This window comes from Aulonocara sp. 'chitande type north' Nkhata Bay, linkage group LG4 (assembly GCF_057382095.1).
Source record: "Aulonocara sp. 'chitande type north' Nkhata Bay isolate Kocher_YH1m ecotype deep benthic linkage group LG4, A_spYH_male_GT1.1, whole genome shotgun sequence".
In the NCBI taxonomy this organism is placed as follows: Eukaryota; Metazoa; Chordata; class Actinopteri; order Cichliformes; family Cichlidae; genus Aulonocara; species Aulonocara sp. 'chitande type north' Nkhata Bay.
In genome coordinates this window covers 23,089,373-23,114,543 of record NC_141347.1, presented here as the reverse complement: position 1 = coordinate 23,114,543, position 25,171 = coordinate 23,089,373, and the positions used below count along the sequence as shown (strand labels likewise).

At 36.4% G+C, this 25,171-nt stretch overlaps 2 protein-coding genes across 8 annotated transcripts in view; both read left to right on the top strand.

The window, feature by feature from the left end:
* LOC147332585 (nuclear GTPase SLIP-GC-like) overlaps positions 1-11,855 on the top strand; it is a 144,018-nt gene extending 132,163 nt beyond the window's left edge. For 5 of the 6 annotated variants that reach the window (XM_086289226.1, XM_086289225.1, XM_086289224.1 and 2 more), the window contains 21 exons: positions 18-56; positions 685-726; positions 844-882; positions 1,300-1,324; positions 1,468-1,554; positions 1,879-1,966; positions 2,757-2,973; positions 3,081-3,296; positions 4,916-5,122; positions 5,215-5,390; positions 6,618-6,711; positions 6,795-6,882; positions 7,000-7,121; positions 7,387-7,560; positions 7,642-7,793; positions 7,899-8,016; positions 8,132-8,240; positions 8,344-8,474; positions 8,681-8,762; positions 8,952-9,029; positions 9,183-11,855. In XM_086289226.1, coding sequence (XP_086145352.1) covers positions 18-56; positions 685-726; positions 844-882; positions 1,300-1,324; positions 1,468-1,554; positions 1,879-1,966; positions 2,757-2,973; positions 3,081-3,296; positions 4,916-5,122; positions 5,215-5,390; positions 6,618-6,711; positions 6,795-6,882; positions 7,000-7,121; positions 7,387-7,560; positions 7,642-7,793; positions 7,899-8,016; positions 8,132-8,240; positions 8,344-8,474; positions 8,681-8,762; positions 8,952-9,029; positions 9,183-9,301 — 2,403 coding nt within the window. In that variant the 3' untranslated portion in view covers positions 9,302-11,855. The remainder of the gene's footprint in view (positions 1-17; positions 57-684; positions 727-843; positions 883-1,299; positions 1,325-1,467; positions 1,555-1,878; positions 1,967-2,756; positions 2,974-3,080; positions 3,297-4,915; positions 5,123-5,214; positions 5,391-6,617; positions 6,712-6,794; positions 6,883-6,999; positions 7,122-7,386; positions 7,561-7,641; positions 7,794-7,898; positions 8,017-8,131; positions 8,241-8,343; positions 8,475-8,680; positions 8,763-8,951; positions 9,030-9,182) is intronic. The other variant, XM_086289227.1, reaches the window with a different exon arrangement.
* A 989-nt stretch (positions 11,856-12,844) lies between these two features.
* On the top strand, positions 12,845-24,835 carry LOC147332584 (nuclear GTPase SLIP-GC-like). Of its 2 annotated transcripts, none has more exons than XM_086289238.1 (22): positions 12,845-13,294; positions 13,430-13,511; positions 13,757-13,869; positions 14,118-14,174; positions 14,486-14,510; positions 14,653-14,739; positions 15,295-15,382; positions 16,322-16,538; positions 16,660-16,881; positions 17,686-17,892; positions 17,991-18,166; positions 18,742-18,835; positions 18,923-19,010; positions 21,291-21,412; positions 21,681-21,824; positions 21,913-22,067; positions 22,179-22,296; positions 22,379-22,487; positions 22,591-22,721; positions 22,930-23,011; positions 23,205-23,282; positions 23,492-24,835. In XM_086289238.1, exons 2-21 carry the CDS (start codon positions 13,445-13,447, stop codon positions 23,276-23,278), a joined length of 2,376 nt encoding a protein of 791 aa, XP_086145364.1. In that variant the 5' UTR covers positions 12,845-13,294; positions 13,430-13,444; the 3' UTR covers positions 23,279-23,282; positions 23,492-24,835. The 2 variants fall into 2 exon arrangements, with proteins under 2 accessions (XP_086145364.1, XP_086145365.1); XM_086289239.1 differs by having other exon boundaries at positions 12,846-13,294; positions 14,139-14,174; positions 23,492-24,834.
* The last annotated feature ends 336 nt before the right edge of the window (positions 24,836-25,171 follow it).

Below are 25,171 nucleotides of genomic sequence, written 5' to 3'. Positions count from 1 at the left end.
GCACTTTTTATCTGCAGGGTAAACAGGAGCATGAAGAAGTAGCTGGTTTGGTTCAGGTAAGGATTTTACTGAATTTCAGATATATTAGCCAACTGCCTGAGACAAAGGAAAGCTTGATTTTGTTGCCTATACGGTAAAATACTGATTCAATATTAATTTTAGTACCTCCGATTGACATAACCAGATGTCATTACTGCCGACGTAAATTACAGTTTTGCCGAATTTATGTTTACCTTTCAGTTTTACATTTCCCTCAGTGTCATCTGTTCTGGTCGTCTTTGCTGGTTTCTCTAGCCTTACATGTTTCAGAACAGAATCACCAATTACCAGAGTTTGATGCCTGGCAGGTGTTTCGAAAAGTGGGTAAAAACAGTTAGACACATGAACAGATTGGTGGTGTACCAGGAGCTTCTGTTTAAGACTGTGCTTCGTCCTCATCGTCACCCAGTCATCCTGTTTCCCCGGCTGCTCGGGACAATCTGCCAGAGGGAGCTAACTGGGCCTACGCTACCTTTGGCTCCACGGGCTAAAGGGGCTTGGCTAGCTAAGGGATTTTTGAGGGTGCGAAGCAGAATCTCCAATTCTGTGATCCTGGCCTCCTGTGTCTCACTGGCAGTAATTATTTGTAGAGTAATTTTGTTAATTCTTAACTAATATAGATTTAAACTGTTTTTACTGTTGTAGGAAGAACAAACCTCAAATCAGGAAACAGTCATTTCTTTTCAAGTCAGTTTAAAACCGTTTTTTTCCCCCTTCAGATTTAATATCCATATGACAAATACAATTTTTAATACATGTTTAAGAGCTTAATATTAAACACTGCTTTGCACTTTTTATCTGCAGTATGAACAGGAGCATGAAGAAGCAGCTGATGTGGTTCAGGTAAGGATTATACTGAATTTCAGACACATGAGCCAACTGCCTGAGACAAAGTAAAGCTCCATTCTCTGGTCTATAGAAACTGACGACTCTCTACAGAAACCAATAAATGACCGAATCTAAAAAGTTCATTCATAGGGGGTTGGGAAATATACATTTTGCCCTAGCTAGGGAATTCGCCAACTGTCTCTGTAGGTCTTTATGACTGGGACTTAATTATGTAAAAGAATTGTCTCATAGATGTTTACTAAGAAGAAGGTAATTTATAATGTATTCTTCATCAGCCTGCTGGTTGAAAACATAACTGCATTTAAGTTTGTTGATTGTAAAACTTGTACGTTAGTGTCCTTTAAATGCTGTTAAAGAGCAATGCCAATACAAATAGTGATAATTTCCTGTATAACTCATATTCATCCTCAGGTCTTGCCATCCACAAGTGATACAGGTGAGACACATGCATCGTATTTATTGCATCTCATATTAGTCGGTGTTTTAAAGGCACCAGTATTTTTTTGCAATCTACATAACTTTACTAAGAGTAACTTTCAATGCTTTGTTCTTATTGTTTTGTTGTTTTTATCCAATCAGGAAAGAGAAAATCAGACCTTCAAAGTGATGCCAGCAGGTTGCAGTCACCAGCTAAGCGTCAGCGTCAGTCTGTGCCAGGATTTGCAGGTATTTACGTCTCTTTTTAAACAGTGTCACAGTTTAAGCCACTATAGGGTTAAATTTCTGTTCAGCACAATTTGTCCAACATGCCAGTTTCATCTTTGATGTTAGAAATTACTTTTTCTTTGGGCTGTTGTCAAAATTTAACAGTAACATGATGCATGGTATAGTAAGTTTGATTGGTAAGTGGTCACATTATGATCCTGATATACTCTAATTCACACAGGTTTGTTTTTTTTTTAAACATGAGATTTTACATTTTCTGTTGATTCTAATCTATAATTCCTTCTAAATAGTTTTTTTTTTTTTTTTTACTTTTTTTGTCTACAGAATCAATCATACTGTCTGATGTGAAAAGCATCATGACATTTGTACATGAAAGACTAAATGAGCAAGACAAACTCAGTGATTTCTTGAAGTGAGTATTAATTTTTTTTTTATATTTCGTAATGTATGGGCCTGGTTCCACTCCTGATCGTGTGACAGTTTCACAAACAGATCACAGAGAGATTGTTTTTAAAGAAAGCAAAAATGCAGATGCAAATGGCTGTAAAACATCCTCAGAAGCTGCTAGTTATGTGTAATTTAGTCACACAGAGAAGATGGTCCATCTTTCAAGAGTCTTGACACACGCAAAAATAAGCAGTATATTCAGATAATCACAACAATTAAAATAATTCAGTCCAAACAAACTTTATGGATGTCACACTGGTTACACCAAGAAACAGTCACAGGAATGAGTAACTACATTGATGAGGATTTAGAATCAATACTAATTGCACGTCTTTGGACTGTTGGAGAAAGACAGAGTACCGGGAGAGAACCGAGGCAAACATGGCGATAAACTCAAAATAAAAAGCCCCCCAGCCAGATGTTGGTGTGAGACAACAGTGCTAAACATCATGCCACCGTGCCACCTGTTCATGAACCCTTTAGGTTTAATATTCACCAATTTGTCTCTTGTGTCAGATTGTATGACACAGACTGCTGACATACAGCAGTACAATTACAGATGCTGAAATAATTCTGTAGTAAAATAAAACAACATATAATAAACGATTTGTGGAACCAGTGTATAAAACTGAAATATCTAGTAATGATTCATTGAATAATCACTACCATGATTATACATTTGAAATCTTTTGAAGCATGCTTAAAAATGTTTCATGACTGAATCCATTAACCATATTTAAAATCTTGTTCAACAGGAAAAAGATCAGTGATTTGGAGACAGACAAGAGGGAGCTGGTTGGCGTCTTTGGTAAAACTGGGGCTGGAAAGAGCTCTTTGATAAATGCCATCATCAAAGAGAAGAATCTTTTACCCTCAGGAAGCATCAATGCCTGCACCTCAGTCATGATAAAACTGGAAGCTAAAACACACAGCTCAAAGTATGAAGCAGAAATTGAGTTCATCACAAAAGAGGTAAAACAAATTCCCAAAGTTTGTTTAGTATGTGTGTTACACTGCAGTTCTGGGGGCTTACGCCTGAGTACATGGCTCAATAAATGGCTTGTCATCTATTTTTGTAGGAGTGGAGAGATGAGTTGTGGTCATTTCGTCAGCTTCTTGACAATAATAAAAATCAGGAAAAGGAAGACGATGATTATCATGATGCTGTTGAAAAGCTGTCAGCACTGTATGGACAAGAATGGAAAAAGTCCTTTGAAAACCTCATGGAGAACAAATATTTCAAAGAAATTCCAGAATTTCTCCAATCCAGGCGGAAGATTTTGACATGTGAATCAGTAAGACAAAAACTCTCATATTACTACTATAACAGACAGCCATTATAGACTACACACTGGGGATGCTGGGAAAAATGCACACAGGTGAAACTAGGACAACCCGGGACACAAAAGGGAACTGACCAAATTAACAAAAGACTAAGAATTGGAAACATATCTCGCTTCTGAAAATAGCATGCAGCGTAGATTCAAAAGTCCAAAAAACACAAAACACTGAAAACAGATCCAGTGATCCCAACAAAACAGATCCTACTGAGATCCAACAATGATCTTTAGATGATCACAATCTAAAATTGAAAACTAATTATTCAGCTTTTAGTGATCCAATTTCTTTTAGTATTTTTTTTTATGTCACTGACTTTTTAATGGTTTTTGTAAAGCACTTCAAGTTTCAAGTTTATTCATTTATAATGCTCTTTTAAAAACAACAGTTGTTGACCAAAGTACTGTACATCAACACAGTCAAAGCGGAAGACATACCAAATAAAATATATTGTATTTTCGTTTAAGTATAGATTAAACAAAAATGGAATCATGGAAAGAACAATAGAAACAGTCTCATCTTGATTTAAAAGCCAGAGATTAAAAGTGGGTCTTTAAACGGGTTTTGAAAGTCTACATTGTTGGAGAGGTCCTGATATGAAAAGGCAATGAGTTCCATAATTTAGGAGCAGTGACGGCAAATGCCCGGTCTCCTCTGTGTTTTAACCTCGACCTTGGGACAACCAAAAGCATTTGGTCGGCAGACCTCAAGACCCTACAAGTCTACCCATCTTTAAGAGTCACTTAAAAGGGCGACTGAGGTACACTCAAACATGTGATCATGTTTATTAATCATGCTTTATATTGGACGTGAAAAAAGAGTTAGTGTATTAAAGAAAAGGGAAACAACTATGAGTGTAATGGGTGAGTGCAATATCAGGACAGTCAGGGCATGTGCAATACTGGGGTTTGTGCAATATAATTGATGTGTTTCTGTTATTGTTATCTATACTGTCCTCTGTGTCCACTCTTCTTGTCATTGTTTGTTCTGGTATAATGTGATCACTGTTTTTGTCCTTGTCACATGACCTGTAAATAGTGTCTCTGTATGTTTTTACTAACTTGTGTTTAACACCAACCTGCCAGAGGGTGTGCAGATGGAAATTAGCCCAAGGCTATAACCTGGCATATTTATATTTGTTAAAATGTTCATTGATATGTATTGCCCCTCGTTCTAAATAAAATAAAAAATTTAAATAAATAAATAAATCTTGGGGGAGAATACCGGGTTAGGAGATCAGCAAGATATATAGGGGCTTGGTCATGTAACGTCTGAAAAACAAGTGTTAAAATTTTTAAAATCAATTAGAAAGCTGACTGGTAGGCAATGTAATGATGCAAGTATGGGAGATATGTGATCCTGCTTGCGTGTCCCAGTTAGGAGCCGTACTGCAGCGTTCTGGACTAGCTGCAGTCGGACAATTAATGTAGCGGCAATACCAGAATAGAGGCTATTACAGAAGTCGAGACGCGATGAGATGAAGGCATGAATCGCTTTCTCAAAATCTCTGAGAAAGCGATCGTCACTTGCACTGAGGATTGAAATTAAACTGCACTGCTTTTGCTGTTTATTGCAGGTTAATGAACTCTCTGCACAATTTGTCAAGTACACAAGAAGTGATTCAAAACAAGGAGAAGGTAATGAAGGAAAAAAGTGGTTTTGGCCACTAGTGAAGTGTGTGACTGTCAGGGTGCCAAACAATCCTTTTCTCCAGCATGTCACACTTGTGGACCTCCCTGGAAATGGTGACTGTAACAAGAGCAGAGATCAGATGTGGAAAGGGGTAATTCACATTTACTGCTCTTTGCTTATACTGTGTTGTCTGTAAACAGTCATCTTTCAATGAAGCACTGAGACATGTTATTCTCCTTTCAGATAGTTGGAGATTGTTCTACTGTGTGGATTGTGACTGAAATTAATCGAGCAGCATCAGAGAAAGAGGCCTGGGAGATCCTGGAAAGTGTCAGTAGTCTGATTGGAAATGGTGGCGAATGTCAGCAAATTCATTTTATCTGCACCAAGTCTGATCTTGTTGATGATTCAGATGATCTGTAAGTAAATTTTGAATGCTGATCAACTACACGGTGTTTCCATGTAAGATAAACCCAGGCTAGACAAAGAATGAAGCACAGGGTGGAGTCTTTTTTAAAAATTAATACAGAACATTTGGGTCAAAAGCAGTCTCAGATGAGATACAATTTTATGACGTTTACTGAAGATGGTGGAATTAGTAATGAACAGAGAATTCCCTGGCCAGAGTGGAACAGCGGAGAATGGGACAGGCAGTGGAATTTTTTAGTTCTAGAGGGACAGCAAGAGAGAAGAGGGTGAGCAATAACAGGAGAGCAGGAGGAGAAAGTGATGTAACTGACATCATGGCAGCTTTTATGTATGTTGCACATAATGTATGAGATTATAGGAAATCGGAAGTCCTTCATTTCCCCAGATTTGAAGGATGGGTCGGGTGTATCCTTCGTGGCCCACCATATCCCAGAATTCATAGCGCGGCCCAGCCTATTCCAGTTTCCAACAATGGCGGCAGCTACTTAGTTTTAATATTACTCATATTACTCTTTCTGGGTCACAAAATAAACTTTCAAGAGATTTTCAGGTGAGAATGTAGCTGTGTAAACTTCAAGTATGTGCTTGGTTTATCAAAACATCACATATTTGCAAAAGTGCGCCGACTTTTTCGGAGACATCTGTTACCCACCAGCTCGATAACTCGAGAACAGCGAACTCCTGGCACGTCATTTAAATTTAATTTTATAAAACTAAATATTTGTATGCTGTATGCATCTTGTCTATTCCTAAGTTGTGAATCTACACCAGCCATATTTCACAGCGCTGTGACTTATGATTTTGAATCACTCAGACTAATGTAGTATTTGTCAGTTTCTTTCTTATTTGAATAAACTCTGGCCAAGAGAGCCAGTGAGGCAAAATCTAAAATACTGTCATTACTCGTTCCCTCCCAGGCTTCTACAGTTCTGATTGGCCAACATTTCTAGAAGGTTAGGATTTGGCATGTTCTTGACAGCGTTTGACTTTGTGTTTGCATTTACATGTGAACAGAGATATTTTCCTTTAAGTGCACATGTGAATGTTTTTTGGGTTGTTTTTTTTAACGAAAACAGAAATTCCCAGTTTTCAAAAATACCTGTGGACATGTGGATGTAGCCCAAGAGTAAATCAAAACCACCCAGCCTGCCCCAAATTAATGATGGTGATGATAATAGTGATGATGGTAACAGTACATATATGCACATTTCTTGTAGTTCATCAGCTGATATCCATGATCGAATAGTTAAAAGAAACATGCAAGCCAAGGGTGAAGTAAAGAAGGCATTCAACAAGCGAACCAAGATTAATGTGAGTTTTATAGGCTGACAGAAAATAATACAGACTATCCACAGTTGTAAGGATGCTTTAAAATTAAATCATTTTCCCCCCAGAAACACTTCACTGATGACAGTTTCAAAGTGTTCACAGTGAGCTCCAGAGAGTTCCTAAAAGGGAAGCATCTAAGTCCAGAAGAGACTGGTAGGTGAAGTCTTGATGCACATGTTGTTTTAGTTTGCTGTGACTGAAAGAAGAATTATTTAATTTGAATTAAAGTGTGTAATGTTAAAGTGTGGCACTGAAATTTCTTCTTAACAGAAATAACCAAACTTCAGGGATTTTTGCAAGTTCTCAATGACTGTCACTCTGAGATAGTAAACTATGTGAGTGGAGCTTATGGGATTCTTGCTTTGATTCAAGGAGCCAACTCCAGAGGAGTGGTAAGGTCAAGTCAAAGATATACAACAACATTCTCTTACGTGTTGGGATTTATCAATTATCTTTGTGTTTCTTATTTATTTATTTATTTATTTATTTATTTTTAATTAATTTATGGGTTATTAATTGTCTCATGCATTTTTGCTGTTATATTTAGTTTCTCAGGTTCTTATTACAGAAGAGTGACTTTTAAAACCAACTGAATTCAAAAACCTATAAGAAACGACAAGTAGTTTTTATGGCTTTATTACTTCAAATATTTTTCAGGATAGTAAAAAAGGCGAGGTGTTTGCAGAACTTGAGAGAATCATGAACCTCCAGCTTGAAAATGTCCGAAAAGAAATGGAAGAGACCTTTACGGCTTTTGAAAAATGTCTTAATGATGGCGTTGAAAAATCCAAAGGTTCATATGGAGAAAAACTCAAGAACTTCTTGTATCGTGTATGTATTTTAAATCTAGTTGTAACAAAACAACAGATTTTACATGAATATGTGTTTAAATAATTCTGTTTCGTGTTTTAGGGAAAGAACAATGGTTTTTGCAGGGTACTGAAGTGTGTTGTTGAGAATGGTGGCGTGCACAAACCAAAAAAAGGGACCCTAATAAACCTTAACATGAAGCTGGCTTCATGTCTGACCGACAGCATTGATGAAAAATTCAGAGAGATCTTCCCGTAAGAAAAGACAAGTTCTAAACAGTCACATAATATTATTCAAGATAATTTATAACATATAAACTTGCCAACTCTGCCATTAATAACCACGTTTATATGTTTTAGAAATGACTCAGAACGTGGAGCATTCAACGGAGTCATCAATGAATTTTCTCTTAACACTGATTCTCTGATTGAAAAGTACAAAAGTGCTGAACTGCAGCTCAGATTTCTCAGGACAGAGGTAAGAGATGAAACTTTCCTGTCTAAACTAATGGACAGTAAAAGGAAAAAAATGTATTATGACTTGATGTGATTTTAAAATGATGTTCATCCATATTTCATGTTTTTTCTCTAAGGAAGAAAAAATTAAGGCAAAACTGAACAGAATGATGCGGAAACAGAAGAAAAGAGTCTACAGCAGTCTGACAGAGACAATTGAAGACATTATGGAAGAAGGCTACAAGAGTAAGAAATAAGATCAGAGCATCACTACTTACCACAAACACATAGTTGTATTTAACACTATATGGCATGAGAAATCTGATTGGAGTTTTCTGTCTTATTGTAGAGGCTGCAGAATTTGAAGGAGAAGGCATGCTGTACTGCATGAGGGAGACTATTAAGAACCACGTGCACTCAAAGAAGGACATGTTTGAGCAGGCAAAAAATACCATGTTGGAGAAGTTGCACAGTTTGATGGTTTGTCACGTTTTATGAAGAAATATGATTACCATATTTTGTTATAATTCACGCAAAGGCTTTTTCTATGTTTAGCTGGAATAGACTTATACAAAAATGTATGTTCAATTTATATTTTTAATGCAGTTTGAGAAACTTCTAAATGTCATTGTATTTGACTTTAACACATTTTGATCTGTGATAAGTAATTACAATTTCTAAAATAGGTAAACATCCTGGAGATTCTGGAGAAAATTATGAAGGAATCCATTGAAAGTTCATTTAAAACTGATGGGAGCTTACTCCCAGGTAAACAGGATAGTTTGCTGTAATTACATTTGATAATGCTTCCTTCCTTTTCACTTTATCTTTACAGTCTTGCACCTGATAGCACAGTCTGTTTACCTTTTTGTCTATCTATTTTTTAATTAACTTCTAAATTACTGAGTGACCTGTTACTGTGGTGAGAAACAATTAAAAAAATATTTTGTTTTTCAGATGTTTCAACAGAGCTTGAGATGGTGAAGAAATATTATGATCAACTTGCAGCCACTCCAGACGATGAAACATCACTTGGTAAATCCTTAAATGTCATCATCAGTATTACATTAAATGTTTTAAATTCAAACAATTGTCCTTAATGGAACCAATGGAAACCAAAGTTTCCATTTGTTATCGCTCTTTGTTAAACCTCCTTTTCTGTTTTTGTCATGGTTGGCTGTGTGGCAGGCAGGCAAGCAGGAGTGGTGGACCCAAAATGCAGGACTCAGACTCAAGGGATGAACTCAAAAGCTTTGATCTCAGCTTTATTTGCTGGCACAGGAAATCAAGCTTACAAAGCAAACTAAACTAAACTGGGAAACAACATAAACTCACGGGGCAAAGGAATACAGAAGCTAAGAAATATAGAACAGAAACCAAAACACCAGCAGTCATAAGCCAAGAATCCAAAGGAAAACAGACCAATAAACAATAATATAGAATCAAAACACTGGGCCACAGGCCCAGAACCGTGATAGTTTTGGATGTTTCAGATTTGCTGACTGGATAGAAACTGCAGAAACCTGGACACATACAGGTTCTCCCAGAGGAAGTGCTGATTAAATCAAAAAACCATCTTTGATTGATTTTGTCTCAATCATTTTCAGTTGTTTTTGTTGGGTCTATTTAAAAGTTGTTTGGTGACATTTGACTTTGATTTTGAGAATGTCTGTATCTTTAATGATTCAAATCTTGAGGCTGACAGAGCAGTTTGAGGAAAAACTGAAAGAGATTTACATTACATCACTCTACATATATTTCAAATCTATTTTAATGTTTTTATTTTATGAATTTAGTTATGGCTCATTCAGATGCCAATGACATTTATATAACACATTTCAGTACATGTAAAATCAGTCTACTTAACACAGAAGATAAAAACATGGCAACACTTTATAATACAGCCCATACCTAACGCGTAGTTCCCCTGTAATTAAATGGAATATCAATGTATTTTATCTAAAATTAAAATTAAAATTGTAATTGTATTTACCTACAAATATTTAGAGGTAGGGATTTCTGAAATGTTTAGTACTATAATCTAATGAATCCTAAAATTGATCTTGTAAACTTTGAGACAGGATTGGTCAGTTAGGGTAAGTAGCTCCATCTCCGTCCTGTAGCTACATGACTAGTTTTATCCCTCTACATTGTGTCCATCTTTTCCCTCAATTTCAGGAGTTCTTTTCACTGTGGAATTAATTGTCTGATTATGAGATTAAAAGTAGTTTTTCATCTCAACTTTTCACACTCAAATATGTGTTTTTGACAGGTTTTCATACATTAGAGCCACAGCAGAGGGTGTTTTTCTTGAAAACAATATCGGAATTAGGATTAGATGGATTTGTGTATAAGAAACACCAATAGTCATAGATTTATTTGTAAAAGTTTTTTTTCAAGGACACATTCATACTTCTTGTCACGCTATTTAATTGTACGTTTCTTGCTCCCAATAACATTTCTGACCTGTCATCTATGTTTATTCTTCACAAAAAATATTACATAAACATTGTTTTGGCAGTAGTATTAGCAGAATCTGTTGTGATATTTTGACAACATTGTGTGTTGTTAACAGAATTTGACCTCTGTCACACCTAACAGCCATTTTTGTTGTTATGCAGGTCTTTCCAAGTACTCGGTGCCATTTGAGGCACTAACTCCTTCCCCACAAAAGAATTGAGTATATTTTGTATTAAAAATATATTATCACATTATTTCTAAAAGCTTGTCTTAAAATGTTAAACCCAATTTACCTTTGTAATAAATTCTACATTTCAGGAAATATTCTTTTCTTTTCTTTTTTTTTAGCATGTGTTAGGTTTTGTATTGTTGATTGTCATTTATGCTTAGCAATATTTAACCATATATGCTTAGAGGTGTATAATCAATTGTGTAGTGATAGGATGTGTGATCTTTAGGAGGCTGCAAAGGCTTGGTGTGCATTCCAGGAATGCATTCCAGGAATGCACACCTACATCCTGGGAGCATGGGAAGAGGTCGTACCTTGTTTTAATGTTTTACGGTAGGATTAACGTAGCTATGTCAGTTTTAGTCTAAGTGCTTTTTACATATAGATGGATTGTTGGATTTTCCAGACCAGCAGGTTAAGGGAAGTCATTTATGGGGTCACACTCTGACCCCACACACACACACACACACACACTTACACAACGCACAGGAAAGGTACTCTTTGTTTGTATGTAGACGTCATATGTTAATGAACCTATGCATATTCATGTAACCTCAATAAAAGAGCAGTGTTACGGGGGAGCAGAGAGAGCAACTGGGGTCAAGCGAAGGAACGGCGTTTGTCCGGTTCTCTCCCGTGCACGAGGAACATGAAGAACTTTGCCTACTTCGTGTCTTGCTTGCTGTGTAATTATATTGTCTTCAACTTTCCAGCGAATAGGTTCAAGCTACAAACCTATCAGTATGAGTATCCTAAAATGCCATCATTTTTGTTTAGGTTCAGTTGTTAATATAAGTTATAAAAATTTGACAAAAACATTTGACCTTCTTCATTACAGTTTTACAGCCATATTCATAATATTATAGCCAGAAGTTTATTTTATTCCACTAAGGCATTTTTCAATGCTTAAAGTCATTGAAATAAGTCTCTGAATAGTCTTTACTCCCATTACTCTTATGGAAATCCTTCTGAATTTGAATTGTTTTTTGTTGTTTTTGTTTGTTTGCTTTCTTTTTGTTTTTTGAGGGGGGGGGGAAGAACCAGAATAAATATCAATCTTTCATCAACCTTTTTCTCAGTTTTTCTGAATGATTCACAAATGTGTCAAAGCATACCCTGTCCACCCTCTTGTAGTTATTTACAGTATAAACTGATACTGCATCACATAAGTCTGTGATTCTTAACCACTGGGCCATGAGCCACACTTTGAGGGCTGGAAAAAAAATGGTATTTTACACCTGTGTCCCTGTCCATTAAAAATAATTTCACTTCCAATGCAGCTTCCCACCACTTGTTGGGGGTTGTTTAATCAGCCTCAATAAGCAACCAGAAGAAGACAGTCTGCCCGCTGTTTATAAATAGCAAAATATATGGAGAAGTTCTTAAAATGCAAAAATGAATATAAAAGTGACAACCCCCCGTCCACAAGGCAACATTTTTGTGCAAGTTTAACCCTGACTTCCTGAAGTATGTGTTTGTGAACGGAGGAAACGAGGCGGACCTGAGAGCCCAGTGTGCAAAGTGTGGACTAATGATACCCAACAAAGCACTGAACTGATTTTACCCGTTGCTGTATACTGTATATGTGTCATGAGCTGATGGGAGAGGCTGCTGCAAACAAGCTACTGACCATCCCACTCTCAAACGAAACTCTGAGCCACCATATTACAGACATGGTCTTAGACATACAGCATCAGCTTCTGGAAAGACTAAAAAGTACTACATTTTTCTCTTTGCAACTAGACGAGTCCCTTTTTTCTTGTCTCTTTTGCTGTAGTAAAATTGAATTATTATTATTTTTATCATTATAAAATAATGACCGTGGCTCAGGGGGTTGGGGATCGCATCTGTAACCGGAAGGTCGCCGGTTCGATCCCTGGGCTCTCTGTCCTGGTCGTTGTGTCCTTGGGCAAGACACTTTACCCTACTTGCCTACTGGTGTTGGCCAGAGGGGCCGATGGCGCGATATGGCAGCCTCGCTTCTGTCAGTCTGCCCCAGGGCAGCTGTGGCTACAACTGTAGCTGCCTCCACCAGTGTATGAATGTGAGAGTGAATGAATAGTGGTATTGTAAAGTGCTTTGGGTGCCTTGAAAAGCGCTATATAAATCCAAGTGAGCAGATTCCTAACATGTTGAGCTGTCTGTTGTGTTGACCACTTTTTTTTCTTCTTTTTTAATGTTTTGTTTTCCAGTTTACTGTAAGTATACATAAAACAGTGTTTTTGTCTTGTTTTTAACCCATAACATTTGTAAACTTTTATCCCTTTGGGTTGTGTAAGACAAAAAAAAACACTGTCTGGCAGGTTGCTACCTGTCTTTCAGCCACACCCTTCTGCACAAACACCACCTCTTCCTGCTTTTCTCTGTTATCAGTTCTGCTTTTCCCTGCAGGCACTTTACTCATGTTGGATTTGCCTTTCTATTATATGAATAGAAGCAGTTGCAATTGTGCAGTCTGAGCCACACAGTTCCAGTTTGTTTTTAATCGTATCTGTTTGTGGACTTTGCTTTTTGCTTGATTTTTATTTTTCCCGCCTGTTCCCTGTTTGTGTCTCATTGCTTCCCTCACATCTCCCTCAGCAGCCTTTTCCAGCATTACTTTCGACAAAAGGTGAGCAGTTTGAACTTTTAATTTTAATTTAATATCAGTGTCACTGATTATATATGCATTAAAGGAGAAGTTGATCACAAAGATCTAATCTGTAAAGCAGTGCTGTCTGGTTAAATATTAAATTGTATATTTCAGTTTCATTTCTTCGTCATGGATGATTTTGTAAGAAACAAACTGCTTGAATGGGGGCTAAGTGAGTGGGTGGAGAAATTTAAAGGTAAAGTATTAACGTGAATCCCTAATGAGTACAGATATTGATACTGATGTGATCTGTTGACTCTGAAACAACATCTGATAACATAGATTCTTGAGATTTTTGTCCATACTGCACAAAATGTTTTTAGACATAAAAGTGAGTTAAATTAAAACTGAAGAGCATTCATCTCTTTCACTCATTTAACAAGAATTTCTGAAGCAAGTTGAGAATAATCTTTATCTCTTCAACTTTATCTTTAACTGCAGATAAAGAAATTGATGCAGAAAGTCTGTATGATCTTGATGATGAAGAAATTGATCATGTGATCACAAAAGCTGGACCAAGAGTGAAATTAAAGAAGAACCTCAGGCTGTTAAAGGTAATTAATTTCTATCATTTCTATTTTAGTGCATAGAGGTTTGAATTATCTAGATACCGTATGTAGTGGAATTTTTGTTAATTCTTCACTAATTTGGATTTAAAATCTTTTGATTGTGGGAATAACAAAACTCAAATCAGGAAACAGTCATTTCTTTTCAATTGTGTTGTTTTGTTGCCTTAAGATTTTGTGTCTATATGACAAATGACATTTTTAATACATGTTTAAGTGCTCAATATTGTACACAGCTTTGCACTTTTTATCTGCAGTGTAAACAGGAGCAAGAAGCAGCTGATTTGGCTCAGGTAAGGATTATACTGAATTTCAGACATTTGGGCCAACTGCTTGAGACAAAGTAAAGCTCCATCCTCTGGCTGATAGAGACTGAATCTAAAAACTTAATTCATCGGGGGTTGGTTAATATACATTTTAACCTAGCAACTACAACTTGCTGTAGGGGTTCACCGACCGTCTCTACAGGTCAGTGTGACTGAGACTTAATTAGGAAAAAGAATAGTCTCACAGGATGAGATGTTAAGCAGGAATGTAATTATAATCTATTCTTCATCAATCTGCTGGTTGAATAATTATCTGTATAACTAAATTTCATCCTCAGGTCTTTCCATCCACAAGTGATACAGGTGAGACACATGCATCTTATTTATTGCATCTCATTAATCTGTTTTAAAGGCAGCACTATTTTGTACAATCAAACTTTGAGAACAACTTTCAATGCTGAGAGAAACTTTTTTTGTTCTTTCTCTTTTGTTTTTGTCCAATCAGGAAAGAGAAAATCTGATCTTCAAAGTGACGCCAGCAGGTTACAACCACCAGCTAAGCGACAACGTCTGTCTGTGCCGGGATTTGCAGGTATTTACAACTCTTTCTGAACAATTTTACAGTTGAAGCCACTATAGGGTTAAATTTCTGTGCAGGACAATTTTTCCAAAATATAAAATGTCGGCGTGGCAGGAATGAGGCATGACGTGACCACAATTCTACGTTCTTCAACATACTTTTATCTATGGTTGCTGTTCTAATACACTTCCACACATACCCACAACAACAACAACAATATTACAGGACCCTACACCATTCTTAAGCTAGCGAAGAGTGATTATGATGCCTTCCCTGTCGCAACACCGCCACCCACGACCCGCCACAGTCAGTTTCTGCTTTGGTGTTAGAAATTACTTTTTCTTTGGGCTGCTATCAAATTTTAACAGTCAGCATGTTGCATGATATATTAATGTCTGTCGGTAAGTTGTCACATTATGCTCCTGATATACTCTAATTCACACTTTTTGTGAATTTTGTGAACAAAATTTTTTGTTGTTTTTTTGTTGTTGTTGTTATGAGACTTTACATTGACTACATGCTAGTTTAGAAGTCCTGCTAAATAGTTCTTTACTTTCATCCCCACAGAATCAGTCATACTGTCTGATGCAAAAAGCATCATGACATTTGCACATGCCAGACTACATCACCAAGACAAACTCTGTGCTTTCTTGAAGTGAGTATTAATTTTCATATTTTTTAATGAATGGGCCTTAATTTTTTACGTTTTGTAATATATGTGCATGGTTCCACTCATGACCATGTGCAGGTTTCACAAACAAAGCAGTTTATTTTTTAGCTTCGTCTCAAATCCTTTTGGTTCAATATTCAACCATTTATTTCTAGTGTCAGTCTGTTTGGTATGTTGGTTTCTTTATCTATTTTTAACCTCCTAGGACCTGGCGTCCACATATGTAGACATCACAATTTGGGTTGTCTAGACCAAAATACTAAATTTTGCTCTACAAGGGCCTGATATCCACTTACGAGGACATTATACTGCCACTGTTCTATCAAAATTAAAACGAATGTCCTCATATGTGGATCCCAATTTTTTAGAAACAAAACTCAGGTAAAAAGAAAAAATCTGATAATTCTTTGTTTTTACATTCATCAGGTCCCAATCAGCCCAAATAGCAAAGAGAAATTAAAAATGCATGCCATGAAAGAGTTCGGGTCTTCGGAGGTTAAGTTTTACTTCTGACTAACAACAACAGATGTTCAAACCATACAAATTATAGATGATTTAATGATACTGCATTAAATCATCTATAATTTGTATGGTTTGAACATCTGACTTTTAATGTGTATCCCACTTAGACTTAAAAAAAAATGTCATCCAATAGCTAATAATAGAAACATCAGCACTTTTTCTGATAAACAATGAAGCTATGAACCAAAACAACAATAAACAATGAGCTGAATAAGTGTTTAAAACTGAAACGTCTAATGATAATTCTTTGGATATTCTATAATGACATATATACTATAATGACTATCACTATTCTTTTATGCATTAGTGATGTCAAAATATTGTTTTAAACCTTTTTAATTACATTTGAAAATGTTTTCATGACTGAATCGTTTAACCCATATTTAAAATCTTGTTCAACAGGAAAAAGATCAGTGATTTGGAGACAGACAAGAGGGAGCTGGTTGGTGTCTTTGGTAAAACTGGGGCTGGAAAGAGCTCTTTGATAAATGCCATTATTGAAGAGAAGAATCTTTTACCCTCAGGAAGTATCAATGCCTGCACCTCAGTCATGATTAAATTGGAAGCTAACACCTACAGCTCAAAGTATGAGGCAGAAATTGAGTTCATCACAAAAGAGGTAAATTGAATTATAAAAGTTTCATTTTTACTTAAAACTAAATCATGTGTTACAGTGCAGTTCTGGGGGCTTAAGGCTGGGTACATGCCTCAATAAATAATATGTAAAAATGTTATTTTAGGAGTGGAATGATGAGTTGTGGTCATTTCATCAGTTTTCTTGCAAAAATGGAGATCACGAAATGGAAGATAATGATGATTATCATGATGCTGTGGAAAAGCTGTCAGCAGTGTACGGAGAAGAATGGAAACAAAAGTCTTCTGAAAACCTCATGAAGAGCAAATATTTCAAAGCAATTCCAGAATTTCTCCAATCCAAGAGGAAGATTTTGACATGTGAATCGGTAAGACAAAAACTCTCATATTACATTATATCTATCATATATATACAGCAAAATTAATTAAATAGTTGGCTTTTTCACATGTTAAATTTTTAACGACTTTTAAATTTATTCATAGAAATCCACTACTGAGCACCTTTTGCAAAAAGTGAATCAAAGGGGCCAGAAATTTTAGCAAGTCAATGTCTGACAGCCAGTTGCATCAGGAAAGGCAAAAGGGCGTACAACTCTGTCAATCAAAACATGCTGAGTTACCCGCAGAGGTGCCCCCTTTTAAATAAGGGAGCAGTGTAAAGTAGCTTTTTAATGTCTCAAATTTGTGGACAACTATACAACATGCCCACATAAAGTTGTTTCTGCTAAGAGCAATACTAGTTATAAAGAATATAAAACTTTTCCTAAATAACTTCTTAAATACATTTTAATTGTGGCTGGCAATGATCCTTTTTCTAAATTATCAAATGGTTGATCGTTTTAAACAGTTCAACAAAGCAACAATTTCCATAGAAATTACCGTTACCTGAATTCCCCCTCAGTACCCCTCAGAGTGGGGGACTGTCTTGGTATAATATAAAACAAGGGGAAGCTACATTATCCCATACTTCTGTGATAGACATACTTGTACACAATCTGATCATTTAAAGCTAAACTTTAAAACTAATTACTCCAGCTTTAGTGATCCAGTTTCTTTAATTAATTGTTCTTTTGTCATCTTTTATGTCACTGACTTTTTGATGGTTTTTGTAAAGCACTTGCATTGAGGACTGAAATTAAACTGCACTACTTTACTTTTGTTTTTTATTGCAGGCTAATGAACTCTGTGCAAAAGTTGTCAAGTACACACGAAGTGATTCAAAACAAGAAGAAGGCAATGAAGGAAAAAAGTGGTTTTGGCCACTAGTGAAGTGTGTGACTGTCAGGGTGCCAAACAAGTCTCTTCTCCAGCATGTCACACTTGTGGACCTTCCTGGAAATGGTGACTGCAACAAGAGCAGAGATCAGATGTGGAAAGGGGTAATTCATATCTACTGCTCTTTGCTTATACTGTATTCTTGTACAAACAGTAATGTCATCTTTTGATGAAGCACTGAGACATGTTATTCTCCTTTCAGATACTTGGAGATTGTTCTACTGTGTGGATTGTGACTGAAATTAACCGAGCAGCATCAGAGAAAGAGGCCTGGGAGATCCTGGAAAGTGTCAGTAGTCTGATTGGAAATGGTGGCGAATGTCAGCAAATTCATTTTATCTGCACTAAGTCTGATCTTCTTGATGATTCAGATGATCTGTAAGTTAATGTTGCATGATGATCAACTACACGGCGTTTCCATTTAAAATCAAGCTAGGAGAGATAAAGCACAGAGTTGAGACTTTTTTGTAATGAATGCAGAACATTTGGGTCAAAGGGAGTCTCAGATGCTGAGACAATTTTATAAAGTTTACTAAATAAGGTGGACTGAGTAATGAACAGAGAATTGCCTGGTCAGAAGGAAATTGAGTTATTTAAGAGAGGCACAGGCAAGGGTTTGGAACAGCAAGAGGGGCTGAAGAATAAAACAGGAGTAGGAGGAGAAAGAGATGCAATGATGGGATCATGGTAGCTTTATGTATGGGTACAAAATCTATGAGATTATAGGAAACTTCCTAAGAAATCATGGTCCAACGAGAACCTGCTGACATGTCTCATAATGCTTTAAGATTAATAACAATAATAGTAGTGTGCAAAAGCCACCTAGGCAAAGCTCAGCTTGGTCACAAAGGGAGTCTCCCACAACTCCACCTGAAAGCCAAAACCACACAACCTCCTGCAAACTGATGATGGTGTACAGAACATATACATATATATATTTACATTTCTTTTAGTTCATCAGCTGACGTCCATGATCTAATCACTGAAAGAAACGTGCAAGCCACGGATGCAATAAAGAAAGAATTCAACAAGCGAAGCAAAATTAGGGTGAGTTTTGTAGTCTGACAGAAAATCTAATGCAAAGACTCTCCACAGTTGCAAGAATGCTTTAAAATCAAATCACATTTTCCCTAGAAACACTTCAATGATGACAGTTTCAAAGTGTTCACAGTGAGCTCCAAAGAGTTCCTAAAACAAAACTACTTAAGTCCAGAAGAAACTGGTAGGTGAAGTCTCCTTCTAAATAACTCAAATGTATAGGGGGCCAGAAGTGACCAAATTGATTAATTAAATATACCATATATTTAAAACATGTAATAAATTATTTATTCAAACGTTTATTTAATTAATTAGACATTTGATCAGCTAATTATTGACACATTTAATTAATTATTTAATTATATATATCTTACATTTATTTTGGCACTCTTGGCCCTGGCACTGTCTTCATGAATTTTATTTTAGCTGTCAGTCTCACCCATCAACTTTAGGGGGCGGGGTTAATGTTGTTCGAGTCAAAACCATAGCTGTGGCCTGGTGGCTATTCTTTAAGTGGGCGTTTCTCTGCGCCAACAAGGACATGTAAAAACTAACCGAGCTGTACTTTGAAAAACCCAGTTTGTGTGTCACCAAATACACTTTAAATATTTTTTTAGCCAAGAATGTAATGTTTTAATCTTCAGATATCTGGTTGGTGTGTCATGGCTGTCATAACCCCAGCTGACTGGAGGTTGAAGACCAACTTCCTTTACTAAGGTTATATCTATCGGGTCTTTATCTCCTGATGTTCCTAGGTGCCACACTTGTTTCAGTCGCCAATTCTGAATTAAAACTAACATTAAAATTATGTTTAAGGAGGAGAGAGAGCAAATAAATCTGATGAACTTTGACTTTTACATTCAATAATCAGTGTCACCAGTGCATAAACGCATAATCTTTTTTAAAAGAGATAACGGCGTTGGTGTTTCCCTCATATATTAACTGTCAGGTTTAAGTGTACCAGGCTTGTTAGACACTTTGAAACATACAGACTTCACAATGTTCAACTAATATTTTCATTATGAATATTAACCATGAAGGTAAACAATGAAGTCCAGCTGCTGTCTTTTAGCCCTTTTAGCCCAGCAGCAAAAGCCTGCATGCATTCATTGGTCAGCATATTTATGTCTAACTGCCTGATCAATTTTTCATAAGCACTTTTTAAGTAGAGCGAGATCAGCATATCCAGGATATTTTTCAGTGTTCTGGAATCACTGACCCTAACACTGGGACCAGGATAAATGCTCACACGAAGCTGGTTGTCAGCTCTCTAAATTAACCCAGGGTTTCCCAGGGCAGGCACAAAGTGTTGGCAGCATCAAAGTAATCTAACGGTCATATACGCCAGGGGTCATATCGATATTCTTTTACAGAAAATCATCTTTATCAGACTATTCGAAAGACGTGAGAGCTAAAACTTTAATCAGAGCCGATCAGATTTGCTCTGTTGTAAATGAAACAGTGAAGTAAACATGACCTGACAGACAGAACCTGAATAAATTATGTCTGCTGTTTAACCTCCACTGAGAGCTAAAACTCAGCGGAGGTATTAAAGCCGTGTGCCGGTGATTCGATATCAGCTGCTGATAAAGTGGGTTCGCCTATGAGGTGCTCTGTAGTTTTATAAGTGTCCTTCACTCTCCGTAAATCCCGTTTTACAGAGAAACAAGGGAAACAAGCTCCAGCAGCTCTGCGCTCAGGAAAAAAAAAATACATTTGATTATCTTGTGCAGAATATTGCTCCGACATTACGTTACATAAAGCAACAGTGCCCACGTTAAACTGTGACGATAACCAGGTAACTTTTGCAAACATATTCTATGTTGACAACCTGACCTGATACGTGAAGATTACGCCATTGAATTCTCAGCTAAAATAATATTAAAAGTAGAGTTTATGACAGAAAAACGGGGTATTTTGAAATGCATTCTGGGATACCTGGCTGCCCCAAGTCCACACTATCACCATTTCATAGCAGTCAATTATTTAGGATCAACCTGTCTTGACTTACTTTGCACTGTAACCATTCAGATGTTAGACAAGCAGCGGTTGCAGTGTTAACCCCGACCCCTGACTTTGATGGGTGAGGCTGACAGATAAAATAAATTCATGAAGACAGAGGCAGGGCCAAGAGTGCCAAAATGAATTAAATAAATACATCATTAAACAATTAATTAAATATGTCATTAATAAAATAAAATTTGAAATAAATAAATGCTTTAAATGTAATGAATGGACATTTAATTGATTATTGAAATATTTATTTAATTAATTAATTCCAATTTTAATTAAATAATGAAACATATATTTAATTATTTAATTGCATTTTTAATTCATTCATTTTGATAATCCTGGTCCTCCATAGGATTGCACTTGTTTTTTTTAGTTTGCCTTGACTGAAAGAATTATTTAATTTCAAATAAGTACGTAATGTAAAATTGTAACATTGAAATTTATTTTACAGAAATACCCAAACTTCAGAGATTTTTGCAAGATCTCAATGACTGTCACTCAGAGACAGTAAACTATGTGAATCGAGCTCACGGGATTCTGTCTTTGATTCAAGACGCCAACTCCAGAGGAGTGGTAAGGTCAAGTAAAAGATACAAAATAATATTCTCTTACATGTTGGGATTTATCAATTGTGTTTGTGTGTCTAATTTTGGTTTTGCTATATTTATTAAACTATGAGTTATTAATTGGTTGACTGATTCATAAGGTTTTGATGCTCCATTTTTTCTTCTCAGGTCCTTATTACAGGAGAGTGGCTTTTAAAACCAACTGAATTTCATTAATCTTTTTAAAAAAAACAATAAGTGGTTTTCATGGTTTTATTCCTTCAAATGTTTTTCAGGATAGTAAAACAGGCGAGGTGTGTGAAGAACTTGAGAGAAACATGAACCTCCAACTTGATAATGTCAGAAAAGAAATGGAAGACACCTGTAGGGCTTTTGAAAGATGTCTTGATGATGGTGTTAAGAAATCCTTCTTATATGATGTATGTTTTTTAATCATAGTTAAAATACATGCAGATTTTACATGACAAGGTAAAATGCAATAATTCTGAGTTTTCTTTTGTGTTTCAGGGAAAGAATGGTGGTGCTTTTTACAATTTACGGAAGTGTGTCATTGAGAATGGTGGCGTCTACAAACCAAAAAAAGGGAAACCAATTAGCCTTAATATGAAGTTGGCTTCCTGTCTGATTGACAGCATTGGTGCAGAATTCAGAAAGACCTTCCCGTAATTAAAACATGTTCTAAACAGTCACATAATATCATTCAAGATATGTAATTCATAACATGTAAACTTGCCAATTCTGTCATTATAAACCATAATGTTTACTTGTTTTAGAAATGAAGTAAACTGTGGAGCATTCAACGGAGTCATCAATACATTTTCACTTAACACTGATTCTCTGATTGAAAAGTACAAAAATGCTGAACTACAGCTCAGATTCCTCAAGACAGAGGTAAGAGATGAGACTTTCTTATACATTAGCCCATTGATAAACAATAAGTAAAGTTCATCTATACTTTATGTTTTTCTCTCAGGAAGAAAAGATTAAGGCAAAATTAAACAGAATCATCCAGAAGCAGAAGAAAATTGTCTACAGCAGTCTGACAGAGACAGTTGAGAACATTATGGAAGAAGGCTACAAGAGTAAGAAATAAGATCAGAGCTTCACAACTTATCACCTAAACAGATATTTATGTTTGTTATTATTCAGCATAAAAAGTCTGAAGAGTTTTCTGTCTTTTTGTAGAGGCTTTAGCATTTACAGGAGAAGACACACTGTACAACATGAGGGAGACTATTAAAAACCACATGCACTCAAAGAAGGACATGTTTGAACAGGCAAAAAACACCATGTTGGAGAAGTTGCACGATTTGATGGTTTGTCATGTTTTATGAAGAATTATGATGAACATATTTTCTCATAACTCACCTGAAGCCTTTTTCTGTATTTAACTGGAATAGACTTATACAGAAATGTATGTTTCCATTTATATTTTTAATCCAGTCTGAGAAACTTCTAAATACAACTTTAACACAATATCCTAGTCTGTGGTAAGTGATGAAAAACTTTACATTTTTAAATTAGGTATACGTCTTGGGGACTCTGGAGAAAACTATGAAAGAATCTATTGGACTTTCATTCAAGGATGAAGAGTGCTTACTCCCAGGTAAACAGTTTGATGTAATTACATTGGTTCAAATTGTTTGCCTTTCCTCTTTATCTTTGCAATCTTGCTGCTGATAACAATAAGGGTGTCTATTTATCTTTTTTAAAAATTTATTCATTATTCATTTAGCCACACATTTACGTATGTGTGTCACTCTGGGAGGAAACAATTCAAAAAAAGTTTTGTTTTTCAGATGTTTCAACAGAGCTTAAGATGGTGAAGAAACATTATGATCTACTTGTAGGCACTCCAGATGATGAAATATAACTGGGTAAATCCTAAGATTTTATCTTCAGTATGAAATTATTGTTGTTAATGTTTTTAAAAAATGTCAGTGTTTTTGTCTTTAATAGACAATAGATTCTGTTTGCTTGCTTTGGCTCTGATGGAGGTGGACGCATCTCTCTCCCTCTCCCTCCCTTATCTTTCCTGCTTGGCTTCTCGTGTCTTTTATCTGGTCGTGTCTATCTCTAACCCCAGAAGAGCCTCTCAGTCCTCATCTCTAATACCTAAAGAAGAACTATGAATTTGATCAACTGATCCCTAAATGCAATTGACACTCACTTCTCGATGAAAAGCCTGGGTTCGGAAGAGTTCAACCGTCCTGGAGGGACGTTCCCTGCCGATGGCACGATGGCAGGAGAAGTGGCATGTCGTGTGCCTGGCGGGACTTTCGACTGAGGACATTGAAGACATCTACCTATTTGGAATCATTATAACAGGATTCTTGCTGATCGGAGATGGCTTGGCCCTGGTTTATTGGAAATTGAAGAAAGCAGTGACAGTTGTTATAAACCCCACAAGGCTACCCGCTATGATCGAAGCTATGGGTAGAGCTGTGAGTAGTCAGAACAACTGTAAAATTCTGATTTCCTGCAAAGGCTGTGGACTATTGACTTTTGCTTAACTAGGTGAAAGGACAGTCTCTCAAGCTGAACACAGGATACACATACACACGCACACACACACACACACACACAAGTACACTGACACAGATACGCACTCACCTACCCTCACCCATCCCAAACGCCTCCAATGCATGTCATGTGCTTACGTGGTGTACATGTGAATATTCATGTGCTTTTTTTGTGCTAAGGTGTTTTTTTACTGTCCTCAAACTGGTCTCCCAGTTAGGAGCCCAGTTTAAGTCTTTTTTTTTTTTGTCTCCTCTTGTCCCTGATGTGTGTACCTTCACTGATTTTCCTTATGGCATGGCTACGTCTGCATTACAGTTTTTGGAACTATGAAATCACTATAATAGTGTAGAAATGTGTATTTAAACATCGTTACATTGACAGAAATTGGAGTTTCTATGGTTTGACCCATCTGTGATAGAAGTGAGCTGTATGTGGCCTACGATGAAAAATAAGTTTTACATCCTGTGAGGCCTTAAGCCTTGTTATTATTTGGTGGGCCTGTTTTATTTCCTTTTGTTCAGGTCATCATTAGTGGCTCCTCCCATCTATTACGAGACAAGGAATTCACCTGTTTGGGAACCTATGTAAGGTGATATTCTTTTAAGATGGTGGCCACCCTCCCCCTCCTCTAAGAAGGCTGGGGCTTTTCTGGCACCCAATTTAGTTTTTGTTTTGTTTTTTCCCGCTTTTGTGGCTTTTGTGGTTATTTCTAGTTTCAGTCACTTGTTGTTTATAGGTAAGCACATAGTTGTTGTTGTTTTTTCTGCTTTACCTCTGTTTGTGCTTAATAAATGAATATGGTAAAATTATTTGTGTGGAATTCCCTTTGTCATGTCCCTAACAAGCTGTGCATATTAATACTACTACTACTACTACTACTAATGATGATGATGATAATAATAATTCATTTTATTTGAGGGTGCCTTTCTAAAACCCAAGGTCACCTTACAAAGAGAAAAAGATAAACATGGATAAAGATCAATAAAACAGTAGATTAAAATAGATTAAAAATAAATTAAAATACAAACCCCCCCCCCCCCACAAATAAAAAAGCAACCAAGATTTTGTCAACAAGTAAAATCTGACTTAAATAAGGGAAGGGAATCTATTGAGTTCCAGAGCCAAAGAGCAGAGCGACTGAAAGCTCTGTTCCCCATTGTGATAAGACCAGCAGAAGGGACAACAAGATGAATGGCAGATGAAGATCTGAGAGAGCGGGAAACAGTGGTGATATGAAGCAGAT

Excerpts from the sequence above, each read along its gene's own strand:
- LOC147332584 (XM_086289238.1), top strand. The coding sequence starts at position 13,445 with ATGGATGATTTTGTAAGAAACAAACTGCTTGAATGGGGGCTAAGTGAG. Across the intron at positions 16,539-16,659 it reads TTGAGTTCATCACAAAAGAG|GAGTGGAATGATGAGTTGTG; the intron begins GTAAATTGAATT and ends ATGTTATTTTAG. Across the intron at positions 19,011-21,290 it reads CTTAAGTCCAGAAGAAACTG|AAATACCCAAACTTCAGAGA; the intron begins GTAGGTGAAGTC and ends TTTATTTTACAG.